A 15930-nucleotide genomic window follows, 5' to 3' on the forward strand; every position below is an offset into this window, starting at 1 on the left:
TGGGGGAAAACGTCGACCAGATCTCCAACGGCAACCGTCCTCCACCCCCTACATTTCGTCCCCGACCTCCCAAGCCTCCTTCCCGTGGAATTCGTTTCCACCCCCATATTCCCAAGCCTCTTTCCCGTCAAATTCGTCTCGACCCCCTATATTAGGTGGTTTGAGAGGGATAGGTCGGATATCCATAAAACAAATTATACAAGTATCCAAACCTTAAGAACATCCAAGAATAAACTTTTCAGCATGAACAATCTCATATTAATGGACAGGCATAAGTAATGTAAAGAAGAAATTGTTGGGTTCTAAAAAATAGACTTATTATCAAAAGCACTTTCGTATGGTGTAAAAGCATGTATTTGGTTGTTAGCCGAACATAAATTGTTTTATAGCACTCCTAAATGAAAACGACTACTTTCTCTAGTTGAGCACATAATGGAAACACTAATATTTGACCTAGACAACAAGAAAACATACTAATTTAAACGGCTGCTTTTCTCAGGAGAAGGCTAGCTAGGGTTATTGTTCTTTCTTTGGGCAGCTTAATTAAATAATTCACCTCACCATCTCAGAATCTCAGAACATGTGAGATTGGCCTTGAATTTCGTTTATTTCAATAAGATAATTTTGATTTTTGAATTTTGTCACCATTTTGTATTACTCACTTGGTCGATCAGTGTATATGCATGTGGTGAGTCAATGGTTTGATGGTGGCTGCAGTAGACTTATATAATCTGACACTGTAATTTAATCAAATCATATAATATAAATAATATAAAATGACGACATAATACACATACAGATATATATATATATATATATATATATATATGTTGTTGCGACTGTAGAAAACCATGCGGGTACGCAAACGGTAAACCCGATAAAAGAAATTTAACATGATGAAGCAAATATCAACTTGCAGCGTCTTAGTTTGGAAGTAACTTCGACGCCACTCATACGTGAGACTCTTGACTTTTTGGACGTGTTAAATAAAGCTGCTTTGCATGGGCCACACGCCATGCGATGCCAAGTTACTAAGCAATAAACGCCTCCAAATTAGTATATGAACATGCAGCCCTTTATACAAAGGGATTTCGATTTTGATAAAAATGAAAATAAGTTGTAGGACTCATTTCATGTCTAACTTCAACGAAATGAATCGTTTATTTTGTAAGTTTTGATTTATAGATCATCTTTACAAAAATTCAATTTAATCTGAAACAATTTGCCTATTTAATTATCACGGTAAAATTTTATTGTTTCACGTAAAACAATTTCTTTGAATTTAATTAGATATATAAAATATTTCATTTAGCTTATATTGCGTAAGGATGATCTATGATGTCTAACTTGGAAAATAAACGGTTTAGATCGTTGAAGTTTGATGTGGTTGAGCCCCACAACTAATTCCCATTATTAAAAAAATAAAAAAAATAAGCAATCCTTCCCTTAAAGGCCTCCTATAAACATGAATATACATACATACATTTGTATACGGATATTTACATACTTAAAAAATTTGTATCCAAAATATTTGAAGAGCATGAATGTCAAGTGTGTAATTATAAATGATTGGGTTATTCATAATATTTAATTTATCGTGTGTAGAGTATGAATCTTACATCAAAAAAAAAAAGGACCTTGCATGTGTTTATGAGTTGCTAAATTACTCTCTATATTACCAATTATGGATAAGAATTCATCTGCTCGAATAGATCGATTTCAGTTTTGACTAGTTTTTAACTGAAATCCCTTTGATCGAGCAACTTGGCAGAATATAATTCACAACTGAAAGTCTTTCAAGCCATACCGAACAACTTTAGATTGGTGTATGAATTTCAAGGGGAATGCTTAAGACTTCAGAGAGTCGAGCTACATATTTCTATCATCGAACTACAAATGCAATAATTCTCCCTATACATATGGCATTCAAAAGCTTGAAATTTGTGTACATTTAGCATTGGAACACAATTATTGTCCAATGATAAGAGCTATTCAAATGTTTACCATTTTTTTTCAAAGCTAAAAGCAACTTGATTGACCTTCAATTTCGCGGCCAAAAAGTCTTCAACCATACCTATAATTGGCTTGAGATTGGCACTGAATCTGCAGGGGCTGTAATTAATATTAAGGGTAAAATGGGTATATGCCATGTCAGTTGTCCACCTCAGCATTATTACTTGTGATGAAGTTTATGTGAGCTAGTTGTAGGAATTGGATCCTCTCCGAGGCAAAGCCTCAGGATCCTCCTGACCAGACAACACGGACCGTTGGATTTTGATCCAACGGCTACAAATAAGGGGGTTCCTCTAAAGTTATAATAATTGTAACCGTTGGATCAAAATCTAACGACCCGTATTGTCCGGTCAACAGAACCCCGAGGCATTGCCTCGGAGAAAATCCAATTCCCTAGTTGTAATTGTAATTTATACAGCTAATGAAATCGTTTCTACCCATTCTCTCTCTAGCTAGTTCTTCACCTTTCATCAATTCATCTTTCTTGAATTCTTCTGATGTAGTTAACACTTATTTATTGAACTATATATTTCTATATAAATACATACACACTAACACTGACACTGAAGTTTGAATCTGGTTGTGTCTAATGAACCAAACTTTTCAATGTTTAGCTCAAGGTTCTGAAAAATGTTAGGCGCTAGTCGGGCGGCTGGCTGGTGCCTAGTGCCTAGGCAATTAGGCAGGGTCTAGGCAGACGCCTAGGCAGATTTAGTTAAATTTGTTATATATCTTGTAAATAAGTACATATTGACACTTACAAAAAATTATAGTTGTATGAAATCCATAAATAAGATAATCAAGGTTCTAAAAATGTTAGGCACTAGTTGGGCAACAGACTGGGGTCTAGCACCTAGGCGGGAGCCTAGGCGGATGTAATTAAATTTTACTATATATTATATAAATAAACATCACATAATACTTATATTATTTTTTTTAAGGAAATAACGCAATATTTATATAATGTGAGAGTTTAATTTAAAATGAATATGGTGGAGTCTTAAAATAGAAAACAGAATAAAGAAGGAAAATAAAAGTTACAAAGGATAAATAAACAATCTTTAAAAATGATAAATGGATAAATAAACAACAAAAAGAAAGTTGAGGTCATGAAGTAAAAAATTAGGGAAAATGGGTAATCAAATGACAAAAGAAAGGTGGGTTTAGAAAGATTAGAAAAAGAATAAAGTGGTGGGGTGTAGATTCTGTTCGGTTAGTTTAGAAAACCAAGGTATACAAACGAAAAGTCAGCAAAATTAATCGACATCTTTTGCAAATACCCCGTTTAGGTAAAGGGAAACTTCAAGAAGAAGGCGGCTTTGTCTTCCCGCCTTCTTCAGCGAGTTGTTGCTGCTCTGCAACTCTTTTTTTTTGCAAATTTCGGTTTCCACATAAAACCGCCTAGCCCGGCACAACTCCGCCTAGCCCCATCTAGTGCCGCCTAATCTTGTCTAATCCCACCTAACTTCGTCCAGCTGCCGCCTAATTAGCTATCCATTTTTTGGTCTGATTATAGGCAAATCGCATCGGTTGACAGACGACTAACGCCTAGATCACTTTTTAGAACACTGGTTTAGCTAGGTCCCTCTTTTTAATCATATATGCTGCACAAAAATCAGCTAAATATCACAAATAGTTAAGGTTCTACCATAAAATTAAGGGAGTTTTAACAAAAAGCCCGTTGTACTGTTCACTTTAACGAAAAACCATATTTTTACACTAAAAATTCAATCATGATATTATTCACTTTACCCTTTATTTTGTTCTTATCGTTAAAACTCAAAGTTTTCAAATCATTTTCATTAGTTTTCCTTAAAATTAATTGAGAATATAGAGAGTAGCCCTACTTCTATAAGCTCATGACGAGTTTCCTTTTTTCTTCAATGTAGGATTTATGCTCTCAACATGTTGACAAACTTTCGATCCTCACATGTAGACAACACAAATTAAATAGGTAACATTGAGCACGTGTGGCCCTTGGGCATCACACATGCGCCAATTTGGCTATGATACGTACATAAAAGATGTTGAGGTTCTATCATAAAATAAATTGACAATAACTAATGTCACATCCCAGCCCGGGGTGGATCACTTCCCGGGCCCGCTCCACCACCATAGCACGATATTGTCCGCTTTGGGCACCAACTACGCCCTCACGGTTTTGTTTCTGGGAACTCACACGAGAACTTCCCGATGGGTCACCCATCCTGGGAGTGCTCTCGCGCGCTACTCGCTTAACTTCGGAGTTCCCATGGAACCCGAAGCCAATGAGCTCCCAAAAGGCTTCGTGCTAGGTAGGGATGAGAATATAATATAAGGATCACTCCCTCGGGTGATGTGGGATGTCACAACTAAAGCAGTTCAACTCCTTATAATCACATGTAAAATTCTTTTAATGTGGGATACTCTCTACAAATATAAGAAATCGTTGGGCTAATCGACTTTTTTAAACTGAGGATTAATTGCGGGATCCACTCCGCATCAAATTTTAACAATCTGAACTGTTTACTTTGTAAGTCTCAATTCATTGATCATGCTTGCAAACTTTCAATTCAATCTAAAACAATGTGTCCATTTAACTATCATGATGAAATTTCAATGTTTCTTATAACATATTGTTCGTCAATTTCTTTGAACTCAATTATATCCTCATATATTTCCAATTTAACTAATAATTTGCAAGAATGATCTATAATGTATAACTTAAATAATAGACAATTGAACTTTGTTGAAATTCGATATAGTGTAGGCCCCACACGAGATCTCCATTTTTTCTTTTAAAGACTCGAGAGAGAAAATATCCTCATCTATGAATCTTACCCCCAAAAGGATTCCAAGTTAACTTACTATAGGAAAGATCAATCAAGAGGAACCTAAAACATGGATGGTCATTCCAATACATTGTGGGGTGGCCCCAACAACGACGTCCACGAATTTTATACTATACATCCATACATACATATTGAGAATTTGTTGTACATGTAGATATAAACATTGGACCAACAAGGATCTCAAAAAAGCGAGGCAGGTCGGTATTGGCTTAAGATTTATGGGAGTTAGAGATAAGGACCATGAAGCATGGTCTCTTAACGTACATGAATTTAATACAAATTAAAGTTGAATTTAGATTTGTAGGGCTTTTGAGAGAGAGGTCCTCGATCGATCGCATGGCATGGACCAAACATATAGCTTGGTCAGCAAACCATATGAGAAATTACAGAGATGTCTAGGTCTTGTCTTCGATGGTAAACTGAACGTGGATGTAAGATGCCACTTTGCATGGAAGCCATTGGAGTATGCCACTGTCATGTACGTAGAATAGAAGACATGGTGAGGTCCATGCATACACTGATACAGCACTTCTGAATCACCGATATCAACCCAGTGGACGTATCGATTTAGTGGGCAACTTTGCTTATTTGTCTTCCTCAATCCCGCATTATGTTCTCTTAAACATCGATTAGTCAAGCTATCAATTCTCTTGCCTTGTCTGTAATCTTTATTTGTTGTGAAATGTTAGTTTTCGATATGTATACACACATTTGTACATATTAATAAATCAAATGAAAGATACATTTGCTTGATATAAAATCGATAATCTGTTTAAAATATTAGCATACGAAATAATAACGTTGTTTTGTCACTACTACTAATTAAGGCATCCCTATCTACCAACAGGGACTGATGGAGACTAGTATGGAATCAAAGCCAGCCGTTCTAAAAGTTCACCAAATATTTTGGAAATATGTTTTATTAGTTTCATGTTCTTTAAGTTTTTTAATACAACCTAAATTTTGTTTTTAATACAACGAGGTTAATTAAGAGATTAGACTAAGTCACATAAGGACACTAATAATGTAATATCAAATTCCTTATTTATAAAGTTGAATCTAAAACCTTACATACGAGTAGAGATAAATATTACTTAACTAACCTAAACTTTGTATGAGGTAAAATACTAGGCTTGAACTCTAAGGGTAATTAAGATCAAAGTTATTTGGTTAGTTCCTTCCGCTTGCAAATTTTTGAAGTGAACTCTTGGGGTTTGGTTCGACGTTAAACTCCGTCAGCGAGCTTTCCGTTCTCCAAGCGCTTGGGGGTACATGGTATGCCTTCTAGGGTGCCCAATTCTTTGCCTTTCTCCTTGTGCGTTTGAAGTCAAAGTTAATACTGATGGTGTGGCTCGTGGCTTTCCAGGCAATGTTGGATTTGGTGGTAATTTATGAGACTATTTGTCATTGTCTAGGGTGCTTTGCGGGATCTTTCGGTATTGTTACTGCTTTAGAGATGGAGCTTAAGGCTATTATTCATGCTGATAGAATGGAGAAAAAGTTGACATTCTCTTTGGATTGAGTGTGATTCTGCTTTAGTAGTGCATATTCTTTCCAATAGATATATCAGGTGCCTTGGCGTTTATTAGTTGAATGGTCTAACTGTTGCACCATTCTCTCTTCTATGCAGATTCGAGGTTCTCATATATATCGTGAAGGTAATTAGGTAGCTGATTGTTTAGCAAATTTGGAGTAAATAATGTTCGGATTATTCATTAGTGGGATTCTTTTCCTCCGTCTGCAACTGAAGCTTTTGTTCATGATCTTCGGGGCTTTCGAACTTCCGCTTCTCTTAGGTGTTGTTTTAGTGGTTTTCTCATTCTCTAGTATTGAGTTTCCTTGTTGGTTTGAGCCTGGGTAATTCTTTTCAGCTCTATCATTTTCATTTTTTGTTATGTTTAATGGCTTTTTGATGTCGTGTTAACGTTAGGTTTCCTGTCTCCCTAACTTATTGTACCTTTAATTTTATTTTAAGATGAACGTTAGCTTGGAAGTGTGGGGTTAACTGTCCCTATTTGCCTAATTCTAGTTATATGGTCATTTTCTAGTTTCTAGTGGATGAACATGCATAGCATTGATGCTTGGCCCCATCTAGGGAATCCTAGAAATTCTCTTCTTTTCGTAATCTTTATGTTTTTTAATACAGCTTTGAACTTTTTATTAGTGACAAAATTAAGATAAGTGGAAGTTAATTACATGCATGAAACACTAAAGTGTCAGTATCAATATTTACATAAAATTAACCAATCTATCAAAGTAAACAATTAGTTTTGTCTTCACTCTGCTGGCTGCTTCATCCCCTTTCATTGTCATCCTCATCTTTTTTAAAATTATCTAACAAGTATATCTAGATGTGTCAATTAATTAATTAGTTGGATGAAGATCTGTGACCGTGTGACATCACTATGATGTCGAAGATGCATGGAGAGGGGAGAGGAGATGATGGGAATTTTAAGATTCGATTTCAAATAACTGGGACAGAAGGAAACAAAGGGAATATTTTTGCACACCACACTTAAGTAATGTTGATGCTCATCACTTTATTTGTCACTGTTAAATATTTCAATATCTATGTAGTGAATAGACACAAATCTCAAAATTTAAACTTATCTAATGATGATAAATAGAATAGTGAGCATTATCACAACTTGAAGATTGTGAGCAAAAATGCACTTGAAAACTAAAGAAGATTTGCAGTGGTTCGTTGTGATTGGGATGATGATATAATATAATATCAAGGCCATTAAAAGATGGGAATGCATGCTCAGAAGAATAAAATCATTTTGTAGGGCAGTGACTGGCCTACGATTAATCTTATTTTATACACTGTTGGATTGAAGATTCAATATAATTTATAGGTTGATCCAAGAAAGATACACCATCCCATGTGTCACATCCCAACCCTCAGCTCCAGTGATATTGTCCGCTTTGGCATTCTCTGCCCGCAGACAGAGCTACCGCACGGTTTTGTTCCTGCGGACCGGTACTCAGCCGTAGCCAGCGCCTGCCCTCCCCTCAGGGAGTCCGCAAAAGGCCTCACTGAAACTTAAGGTTGGCAATGGATATATAAGGCCCAAAGACCACGCCCTCACGGGCGATGTGGGATACTACAATCCACCCCCCTTAGGGAGCCCGACGTCCTCGTCGGCACACCACAACCGTGAGTCTGGCTCTGATACCAAATTGTCACATCCCAACCCTCAGCTCCAGTGATATTGTCCGCTTTGGCATTCTCTGCCCGCAGACAGAGCTACCGCACGGTTTTGTTCCTGCGGACCGGTACTCAGCCGTAGCCAGCGCCTGCCCTCCCCTCAGGGAGTCCGCAAAAGGCCTCACTGAAACTTAAGGTTGGCAATGGATATATAAGGCCCAAAGACCACGCCCTCACGGGCGATGTGGGATACTACACCATGTGCTTCTCTTAATTATTAAGTTTAAACATATTTTACGGTTAATTTGGAACAACTAAACAATAATTGTACCTAATTAAGGTTTCTAGGAAGAATGGGGTCATATATTTAAGCCTTGCGCGGGTGGGATTAAGGAGGAAAAAATAAATGAATGGGATTTGTGTTCATTTTCTTCGTTTTAGGTAGAAAGTGGGAAAGGCTTAAGCATATAATATTTGATAAATGAAGAAACCTGAAAGAGGTCATTGATTGTTGTCGGATCCTTTTACTTAAAGTTTGTACTAGACGATTAGGGTTCGGATTAATGAGAATATTGAAACTGAAGGTGATGTTTTCAGTAATATTTTCGATGTGTGAGGATGTTAATTTTGATATGATTCAAATAAATTTCACTTTACCAAAACTTTGGAGTTGATTGGCCAATCGATGACATAATATACTATATCGTTTTGGAAAAGGTTATTTTTCATGCTCATCAAATACAGATTTGTTAAAAAAAAACCATCAGTGCATATGTCTAGTCTTCGAGGATGAATTTTAGACATGTATTTCGCTTGGTACATTCTTAGTTTGATTCATGGCGCTGGTGAAATCACACGATGATGACTAAAGGAAGGTTGAAATGCCTCTGTGAATCTCCTAACCCCCAAAAGAGCGGACTACCTTGACGAAACCACCAATTGGCCCATTATTTTAAAAAAGTACAGATTTGTTCTTTCGGCTAATTAGTATTTTAAAGTGAGACAAAGGGTACCCTAACACATTCCTAATTGTATTTTTGATATTTCCCAAACCATCAGCATTAACCAAATTGCAAACCTACCTACATCAGTAGCTTAGACGCGAGTGGTGGGGATTTGAATGGAAATTACTTTCACATCAAATTATCATTCCACCACAAAGTTTAAAGGGAGTTTATGATTAGATTAGAGGCTCCCTCATGTGTCGGTAAGAATTCTTCTAGTTTTATATCACAACTTTCTCTCCTAACATCAAGTTGCTAGGAAGGTATTTAAGTAAAGGTAGGGTTTGATCGAAGATAAAAGGTAAAGTTGATGTGAATATATGGGGTCGAAAGAGATGGAATTAGCATCACTTTCACAGAGTGATGGGTACGTGCGTGTGATATGGATGGAATAAAGGGGAAAGGCAGATGGAGGTTTAACTTAAATCTGATCTCTGTGATGGCTACGCTTTAACTTAACAGAAACCCAGAACAATTCCGTGTAGCTTACGGGATGCAGGAAAAAAGATTAAAGTGCTTACAAAGGAAGACGGTGGATGCTTCTATACCATGCAACTTGAACTTTGCCTTTATCTTCATTCATCTTTACAATCTTTCCTTTGGTCCCATTACAACATTAAAATCTCCGATGGGAATTTGATATAGAAGAAAGTTGAGGCTCTACCGTACATAATACGGGAATAGTTCAACTACTTATAAGCACATGTAAAAGTTTATTATTTTTTCAATGTGAGATTTACTCTCAATATGCCCTCTCATGCACGTATGACAAATTTTCAAGTCTAACACGTGAACAACACAAATCGGGTGACGTGAAGCATGTCTGACCGTTGGTTTTCACACATAGGATAACCTTGCTCTGATACTATGAAGAAAGTTAGATTCACCATAAAACCTATAACAATATAAGGAGTAGCCGAACTACTTATAAGCACATGCAAAGATCTCTCTTTTCTCTGATGTGGGATTACTCTCCACATCAGAGTCCCTCAATGATTTAGAAAATTACGAATTCATGCATGCTCTAATTAATAAAAGTATGTACGAGGCGAGTTGTTTAGACATCTATGCTTTAACAAATGCGTACAGAAGCATTGTCTGATAAGGAAGTTGGTCCCCATATTTTCCTCATTTCCAAAAAAAGGTTTTTCATTTAGAAGTCTTTAACACCACTTTATTAACAAACACTTCGAACTCAATACTTTAACAAACAGTTTTGCTGACCTTTTACAAATAACCAAAAAGAGAATACGTGTAATATAACCCATCATTTTGTTAGTTACAAAAGTGTTCTTCCATGAAAGAGTTCACAAGCAGGATTGGCTTCATAAAGAAACATGATGCACCTTCAAATTCAATGCCTGCTTTTACTTGTTGAATACCAACCACCGCAATAGTTTTTGGGTAAATTTCAACGTCACTGGTAAAATTCAAGCACGAGAAGAATGCTCATCATCCATCAGGCTATTCGACAAGATCGATCGGAATCGGGAGCATAACTTCAAATTCTCTAGATTCTAATGTTATCTCTCAAAAATATTGTCTGTCGACAGTATCTTGCTTCTGAAGAAATATCTCTCACTTTGCATAAATGTGTTGAACGGTAGTTCCATCCAGCTCTATTTTTCCCTTTTCAACACGGATATAAAAATAACAAAACCACGCATCAAATCCATGTTCAAATTGGATTAGCACAGATATGCCTTCAATCTTGAACATATCATGAATTAGACAATGCAAACTCAACCAAAATTTTGGCCCAAGATACCTAATTGAGCCAATTTTTTTGATTTCTAGAACCGAAAAATTACAAACCCAAATCAGAACATAGTCCAACCGTTATATCCATTGTTCTCATTTTTTTTGAAAAATTGGGGATTAGTTGTGGGACTTGCTTTACATCAAACTTCAACGATCCGAACTGTTTATTTTATAAGCCTTTATTCATCGATCATCATTGCAAAAATTCAATTCAATCGGTAACCATTTTGCCTATTTAATTATCACAATAAAATTTCATTATTTCTTATAGAACAAAATGTTCATCAATCTTTTTGAGCTCAATTAGATATATTAAATATTTCCGATTTGGATAATATTTTGTAAAAATAATCAATGAAATGCAGCTTGAAAAATAAAAAAGTGCAAATCGTTAAAGTTCGATATAGTATAGGCCCCACGACTAATTCCCAGTTCAAACAATCTTCCTTTTAAGGACTTTCTATATATATCAGCCTATTTATAAACATTACCAAAATGTAGGCATCGTGTCAATGATTAAATTCGACAACTCCAGATTTTCAACCTAAGTTACAGGAAGAAGTGGATGTCAATTTTCAAATCTTGTCCAAGTCGAAGATAGAAACTGGATTAGTCATAAAGGCAACTTACCTCTTCTAATTCTCACAAAAAGTAGCAAAGATCGGGAGAGAAAAAGTTCGATTCTTGACGAATCCATGTTCTACCTTCAACTCAGTACAAAATTTGGACGCTGACATCCATTTCTTCATGGAGCATACAATGAATCCAATCCAATCCAATCCAAGACACCAAACGAGATCAAACATTCGTTTCGTGCCATTATATTAAGGAAGAACTTCAAACAGGTAATGTGATTAGCCTTATACAACAAACATAAACCATATCATCCAAACCATATCATCCATTTAATATATTATTTCATATACAAACAAGTTTCGGATATCATCTCACAGATGGAACCGCAAACGTAGGAATCGAAGTAGTGACCAGTGCTACCTTATAGAACTACAAGTACAGAAACACTCGAGCACAAGTATAAGAAGTACCCCGATCACCTTGTTCAATATATCCATCAATATCTTGAACGGCTCCTAACCCTGTAAGGTCAGCTCTCGAAATCAATCCCCAGGAGTACAAATAGCCCAGGCAACAAAAGCAAAAGGAACACAGTGGAGTCACCTTGGCGAGCGGGAATAAGTTCGTGAACGATTACGAGTTCGGGAGGGGGAGCGAGATCGAGAACGAGACCGAGACCGAGACCGGGAACGGGAATAACGCCTTCGCGAACTCTTGCTTCTGCTCGGACTTCTACTACGTCGGTGTCTTCTGCCATTAACACATCTTCACAGTCATGGGAAAGACTATAATTACAGCATAGTGGTACGCATAAATTTTTGACCCGCCAGACAAGACTATAACATGATTTGGTTATCAGACTTATTAAATTCATATTGCAGCCAGCACCTATTATGTAAAAAGAAAATTCAACTACCTTGGAGGAGAGCGGCTGTAGCTCCTACTGCGACTACGACGCCTAGATCGACTTAATCGGCTTGTTTCTGCAAGTTTTTCCAGCCTCTGGCGCTCCTGCTCTCGCTTTTTAGCTATTTCAGCAGCTGTATCTTTCTTAACTGAAGAAGCAATTAAGTTGTCATATTATATACCACGAGTCAGGCACTGATAACAAAATTCAAAAAACGATCAGATGTTTAACGTAAGAAATGCATTAAGTTGTGGGACATACTCTGTTTGTTCAGCTGCTTACTCATAATCCTTTTAAGTCGTTCTTGAGGAGTTTCTTTCTTCTCCACTGGTTGCTGCTTCAATGGCCCAACAGAAGTACTTCCCTTAGTTAACTTAGCTATAGCCGAAGATGTGCTGTGAGTTGAGAAAAAATACACTTTAAAAAGTGACAAATATATAGTTTCAAGGATACAGAAGAACCGGGTGATAAAAGCAGAGATGAAAACAATAAGCACAATGATTAACAAAGTCTACAATAATTAAGTTTCCTCAAAGATAAAACGTGAAAAAAAACAAAAGATCTTCTGTTCCAGGCTTCGTGAGATACCTTGCTGGTGGTTTCACCACTTTAGTGCCTTTATCCTTCTCAAGGGATGCCCCAGATGCAGGATCAACATGCAGAGCCTCAAGTATGAGACCAGTTGAAGGCCTGCGGGAAAGAAGAAGCATTAGGAATAACAATTTCGGGGAACAAAATGAGCTTCAGAAATGAAGTCTCCTTCCCTCTTCCTCTTGGCAGTTAGATAACCCTAAGCCTGAACTATTCTAAACCACAATATTTTGCCTCAGGTAACAAAATGGGTGAAAAGCTGCAGCAGAGTAAAGAGTGTCCAATGAATCTTTGCAAGAATAAAAGGTCGAGTGCTCCGACCGGTTTAACATATCGGTCTGTGAGGGAGGAGATGACGGTGGAGAGAACCCTTCACGCTTAGATCCATCCTTGTCCCCAGATCCCCCGAATTCAGTAATATATTCTATTTTAGCATTTGTTGGTTTGCTTCGATGACCATCATCAGAATGTCGTCCGCGAGGATATCTCCGTGAGTATGATGGTGAATATGATCGAGATCTTGATCTGCACACGCAAATAACAAGAGGCATCAAGCAAAGTCGTTTTGTGAGAAAATATAGATATGCACAGCAATGATATAAATATTTTACCTTCTTGAGCGAGGGTAAGCTTCATATGTTGGACTTCGTCTAGTTTCACTGCATACACAAAGAGTGTGCAATCTTATCATAAGTGTTATGGGAAGCAAAATACTACCATTTGGCAATGGGAAGACAATTAGTTTTGGAAAATAAATTTTGCATTTTTTACCGGTATGGGTCATGGTGGAGCACCCTACTTCCAGTTACACGTGCAGCTTCTCTTTCTCTCTCCCTTTCTATCTGAGAAGCCTTCCTTCTTTCCTTGCGACTCAGCTTCCTCTACAGAGTTTTTTGCAAAATCAAATAACGCATTATGACTACTAGAACAGAAAGCACATGTAACCCCCAATTGTGAGAACTTACAATTGCAGGATCGCCTTTGATCACTTCTTTTTGCCTTTTTTCCTCCTCCTTAGCTTTCTTATCCATGTAAACAAGCCAACCATATCTTTTGACACCAAACTCTTTTGCTATTTTATCCATTCCTTCATCACTACTGTCATCACTGTTGAAATCATCATCATCCTCATCTTCGTCATCATCTTCATCGTTATCATCAGGGTCCGAAAACTGGGCCTCATCTTTTCCATCCCCTTCATAAGAGTACCCCACCTGTGAATAAGAGCCCTTAACAGCAGAAGGTTGTTGCACCTGAGACCTGCTACACGTGCATCAAAACACAAGATATGATGCCACAAGCAAGACTATTGTAGTATCCTTGATCTTATCACTAACGAACAAATTTATTTAATGCACCATACGAGAAGACCTGCACATGGAAATATGCAAAAGTAAAAATCAAACCTCTTAGGAGCAAAAGGAGCGGTAAACTTGGCCTCTATCTCTTGATCCACATGTAGCAAACCCTCATCATCGGTAACTGTTAACGTAAGAAGCTTAAACTGTGACAATCTTAAACTAAAACCCAATATCGCATTTAACATTTCGAACATCAAAGATTGATAATTTTTGTCTTCCAATGGTAACATTTTGCATTATTTTAGCCTTTATAGATACAGAAAAACAATGTATAACCTATGAACTTGAGACCGTGATATAGCTAATTAACATAAGCATGGTCAGTAATCTACAATGTAATCCACAGTTAAATGAATACACATGATAAGAAATTAAAATAAAGTACCGACATCCTCTACGACGATGCTTAATTAAATCCCGGTAACGCTCAAAATTAACAAACTCTTCTAATTCCTCCTCTTCTTCGGACTTTTCTTGAGCACGCAAGTGCCGGGTATCTCGAATAAAATCGAGCAGAGCTCGGCCATCAAATCTGCATTTCACATTACCAATACACAATTCAAGCTAAAAAAACTCCACAAATTTAACATAAAATCGACAGTAAAACGAAAAAAGAATTGAAATTTATACCTATCGATCAGAACATCCTGCTTCCCATTCCAAGGAATCCTGAAAGGAATTGAATTCGAACAAAACGACGTCGTGAATATACATACAATACACATATGCAAACTGGAGCTGAAAGAAGAAGGAGGGTTGAGGGAAAGAGGCATTACAGGCCTTGCTGGTCCTCGGCGGCTTGGTAGAGGCCGTCGTCGCGGTACAAGCGGCAGCGGGAGCCGACGACCTGGATCGACTGCTGGGGGTCGCCGCGGCGCTTGGCCAGGAAAACGGCACGTCGTTGTGCTCGCTTTCGAGCGGCGTCCATCATGTCGTGGACCTTCCGCTCCGACCTCCTAGCTTCGTGCCACATCTTTCCACCGGATTCGATTCGAATCGCGTCGACTGGTTCAGTTGCGAACCTAACAGGAGCCCTAACCCTTTTGGTAGTTGTTGCACTTTGCCTCCTCTGTCACCGACTTATGCCATGAGGACGATGAGCAGAATTTACAGGACTTTGGTTTTTTGGGTTTTTTTTCAAGCCCACATACTTTGATATTTTGGGTCTTCGGCCCACATTTACTCGAGCCCAATACTGTCACACTTTGCATCTCTACTTTTGGAGAATTTGAATAAGGATTTTATGCAGAGGCGCAAGTTGGATTGCGAAATCCAATTTTTTCATGAAAAATTAGGTTTGGAATTTGAAAACTTTTGAAAAAATTGTACGGATTACCATAGTGTGGCCAACATGTTTTGTCTGATTGCAGCTCTAGTGGAACTTAGGTGACAATAATGAACGAAGGAAGAAAGAAACCACTTGTATCGTAAGTTCGACCAGTCGGTGGGTTAGGTAGACGTGTCGCTCCATCACGCCTTCAAACCTTACAACCTCTATACTAGACAGCTAGCCTGGCTCACATTATTATGTCTTGACTCATAACTATCCGACTAATAGTCCATTGTTTGGCAACTGGTCTAATCTTCCTATACCAAATTTCCAATATCAATGACGACCCAATTTTCATAACAATCTTCGATCAACAAGGAAAAAAATTACATGTAACGAAGTGCATATAGGGCTGAGCTATAAATTTAACTAAAAGAGGACACCTTAAAGAGTTCAAGCTCCTTT

General features: G+C 37.5%; 1 protein-coding gene across 5 annotated transcripts; it reads right to left on the bottom strand.

Annotated features, from left to right (window-relative positions):
* Positions 1-11649: 11649 nt before the first annotated feature.
* LOC103956773 (CLK4-associating serine/arginine rich protein) lies at positions 11650-15348 on the bottom strand. 5 transcript variants are annotated; one of them, XM_009368806.3, is made up of 13 exons: positions 14972-15348; positions 14826-14864; positions 14585-14727; positions 14241-14316; positions 13800-14097; positions 13606-13715; positions 13446-13493; positions 13156-13359; positions 12832-12933; positions 12505-12638; positions 12253-12391; positions 11940-12101; positions 11650-11857 (listed from the first exon to the last, which is right to left on the bottom strand). In XM_009368806.3, the coding sequence occupies exons 1-13, from the start codon at positions 15166-15168 to the stop codon at positions 11833-11835; spliced, it is 1677 nt and encodes a 558-aa protein (XP_009367081.2). In that variant the 5' UTR covers positions 15169-15348; the 3' UTR covers positions 11650-11832. The 5 variants fall into 5 exon arrangements, with proteins under 5 accessions (XP_009367081.2, XP_009367111.2, XP_009367090.2 ...); XM_009368836.3 differs by having other exon boundaries at positions 11940-12083; positions 14972-15334; XM_009368815.3 differs by having other exon boundaries at positions 13800-14094; positions 14972-15331.
* Positions 15349-15930: the final 582 nt, after the last annotated feature.

The sequence above is a fragment of a genome, unplaced genomic scaffold (genome assembly GCF_019419815.1).
Source record: "Pyrus x bretschneideri cultivar Hongxiangsu unplaced genomic scaffold, Pyrus_bretschneideri_v1 Contig8, whole genome shotgun sequence".
Lineage (NCBI taxonomy): Eukaryota > Viridiplantae > Streptophyta > Magnoliopsida > Rosales > Rosaceae > Pyrus > Pyrus x bretschneideri.

Excerpts from the sequence above, each read along its gene's own strand:
- LOC103956773 (XM_009368806.3), bottom strand. The coding sequence starts at position 15,168 with ATGTGGCACGAAGCTAGGAGGTCGGAGCGGAAGGTCCACGACATGATG. Across the intron at positions 14,317-14,584 it reads TAAGCATCGTCGTAGAGGAT|TTACCGATGATGAGGGTTTG; the intron begins GTCGGTACTTTA and ends TTACGTTAACAG. Across the intron at positions 12,639-12,831 it reads GTGGTGAAACCACCAGCAAG|CACATCTTCGGCTATAGCTA; the intron begins GTATCTCACGAA and ends CTCAACTCACAG.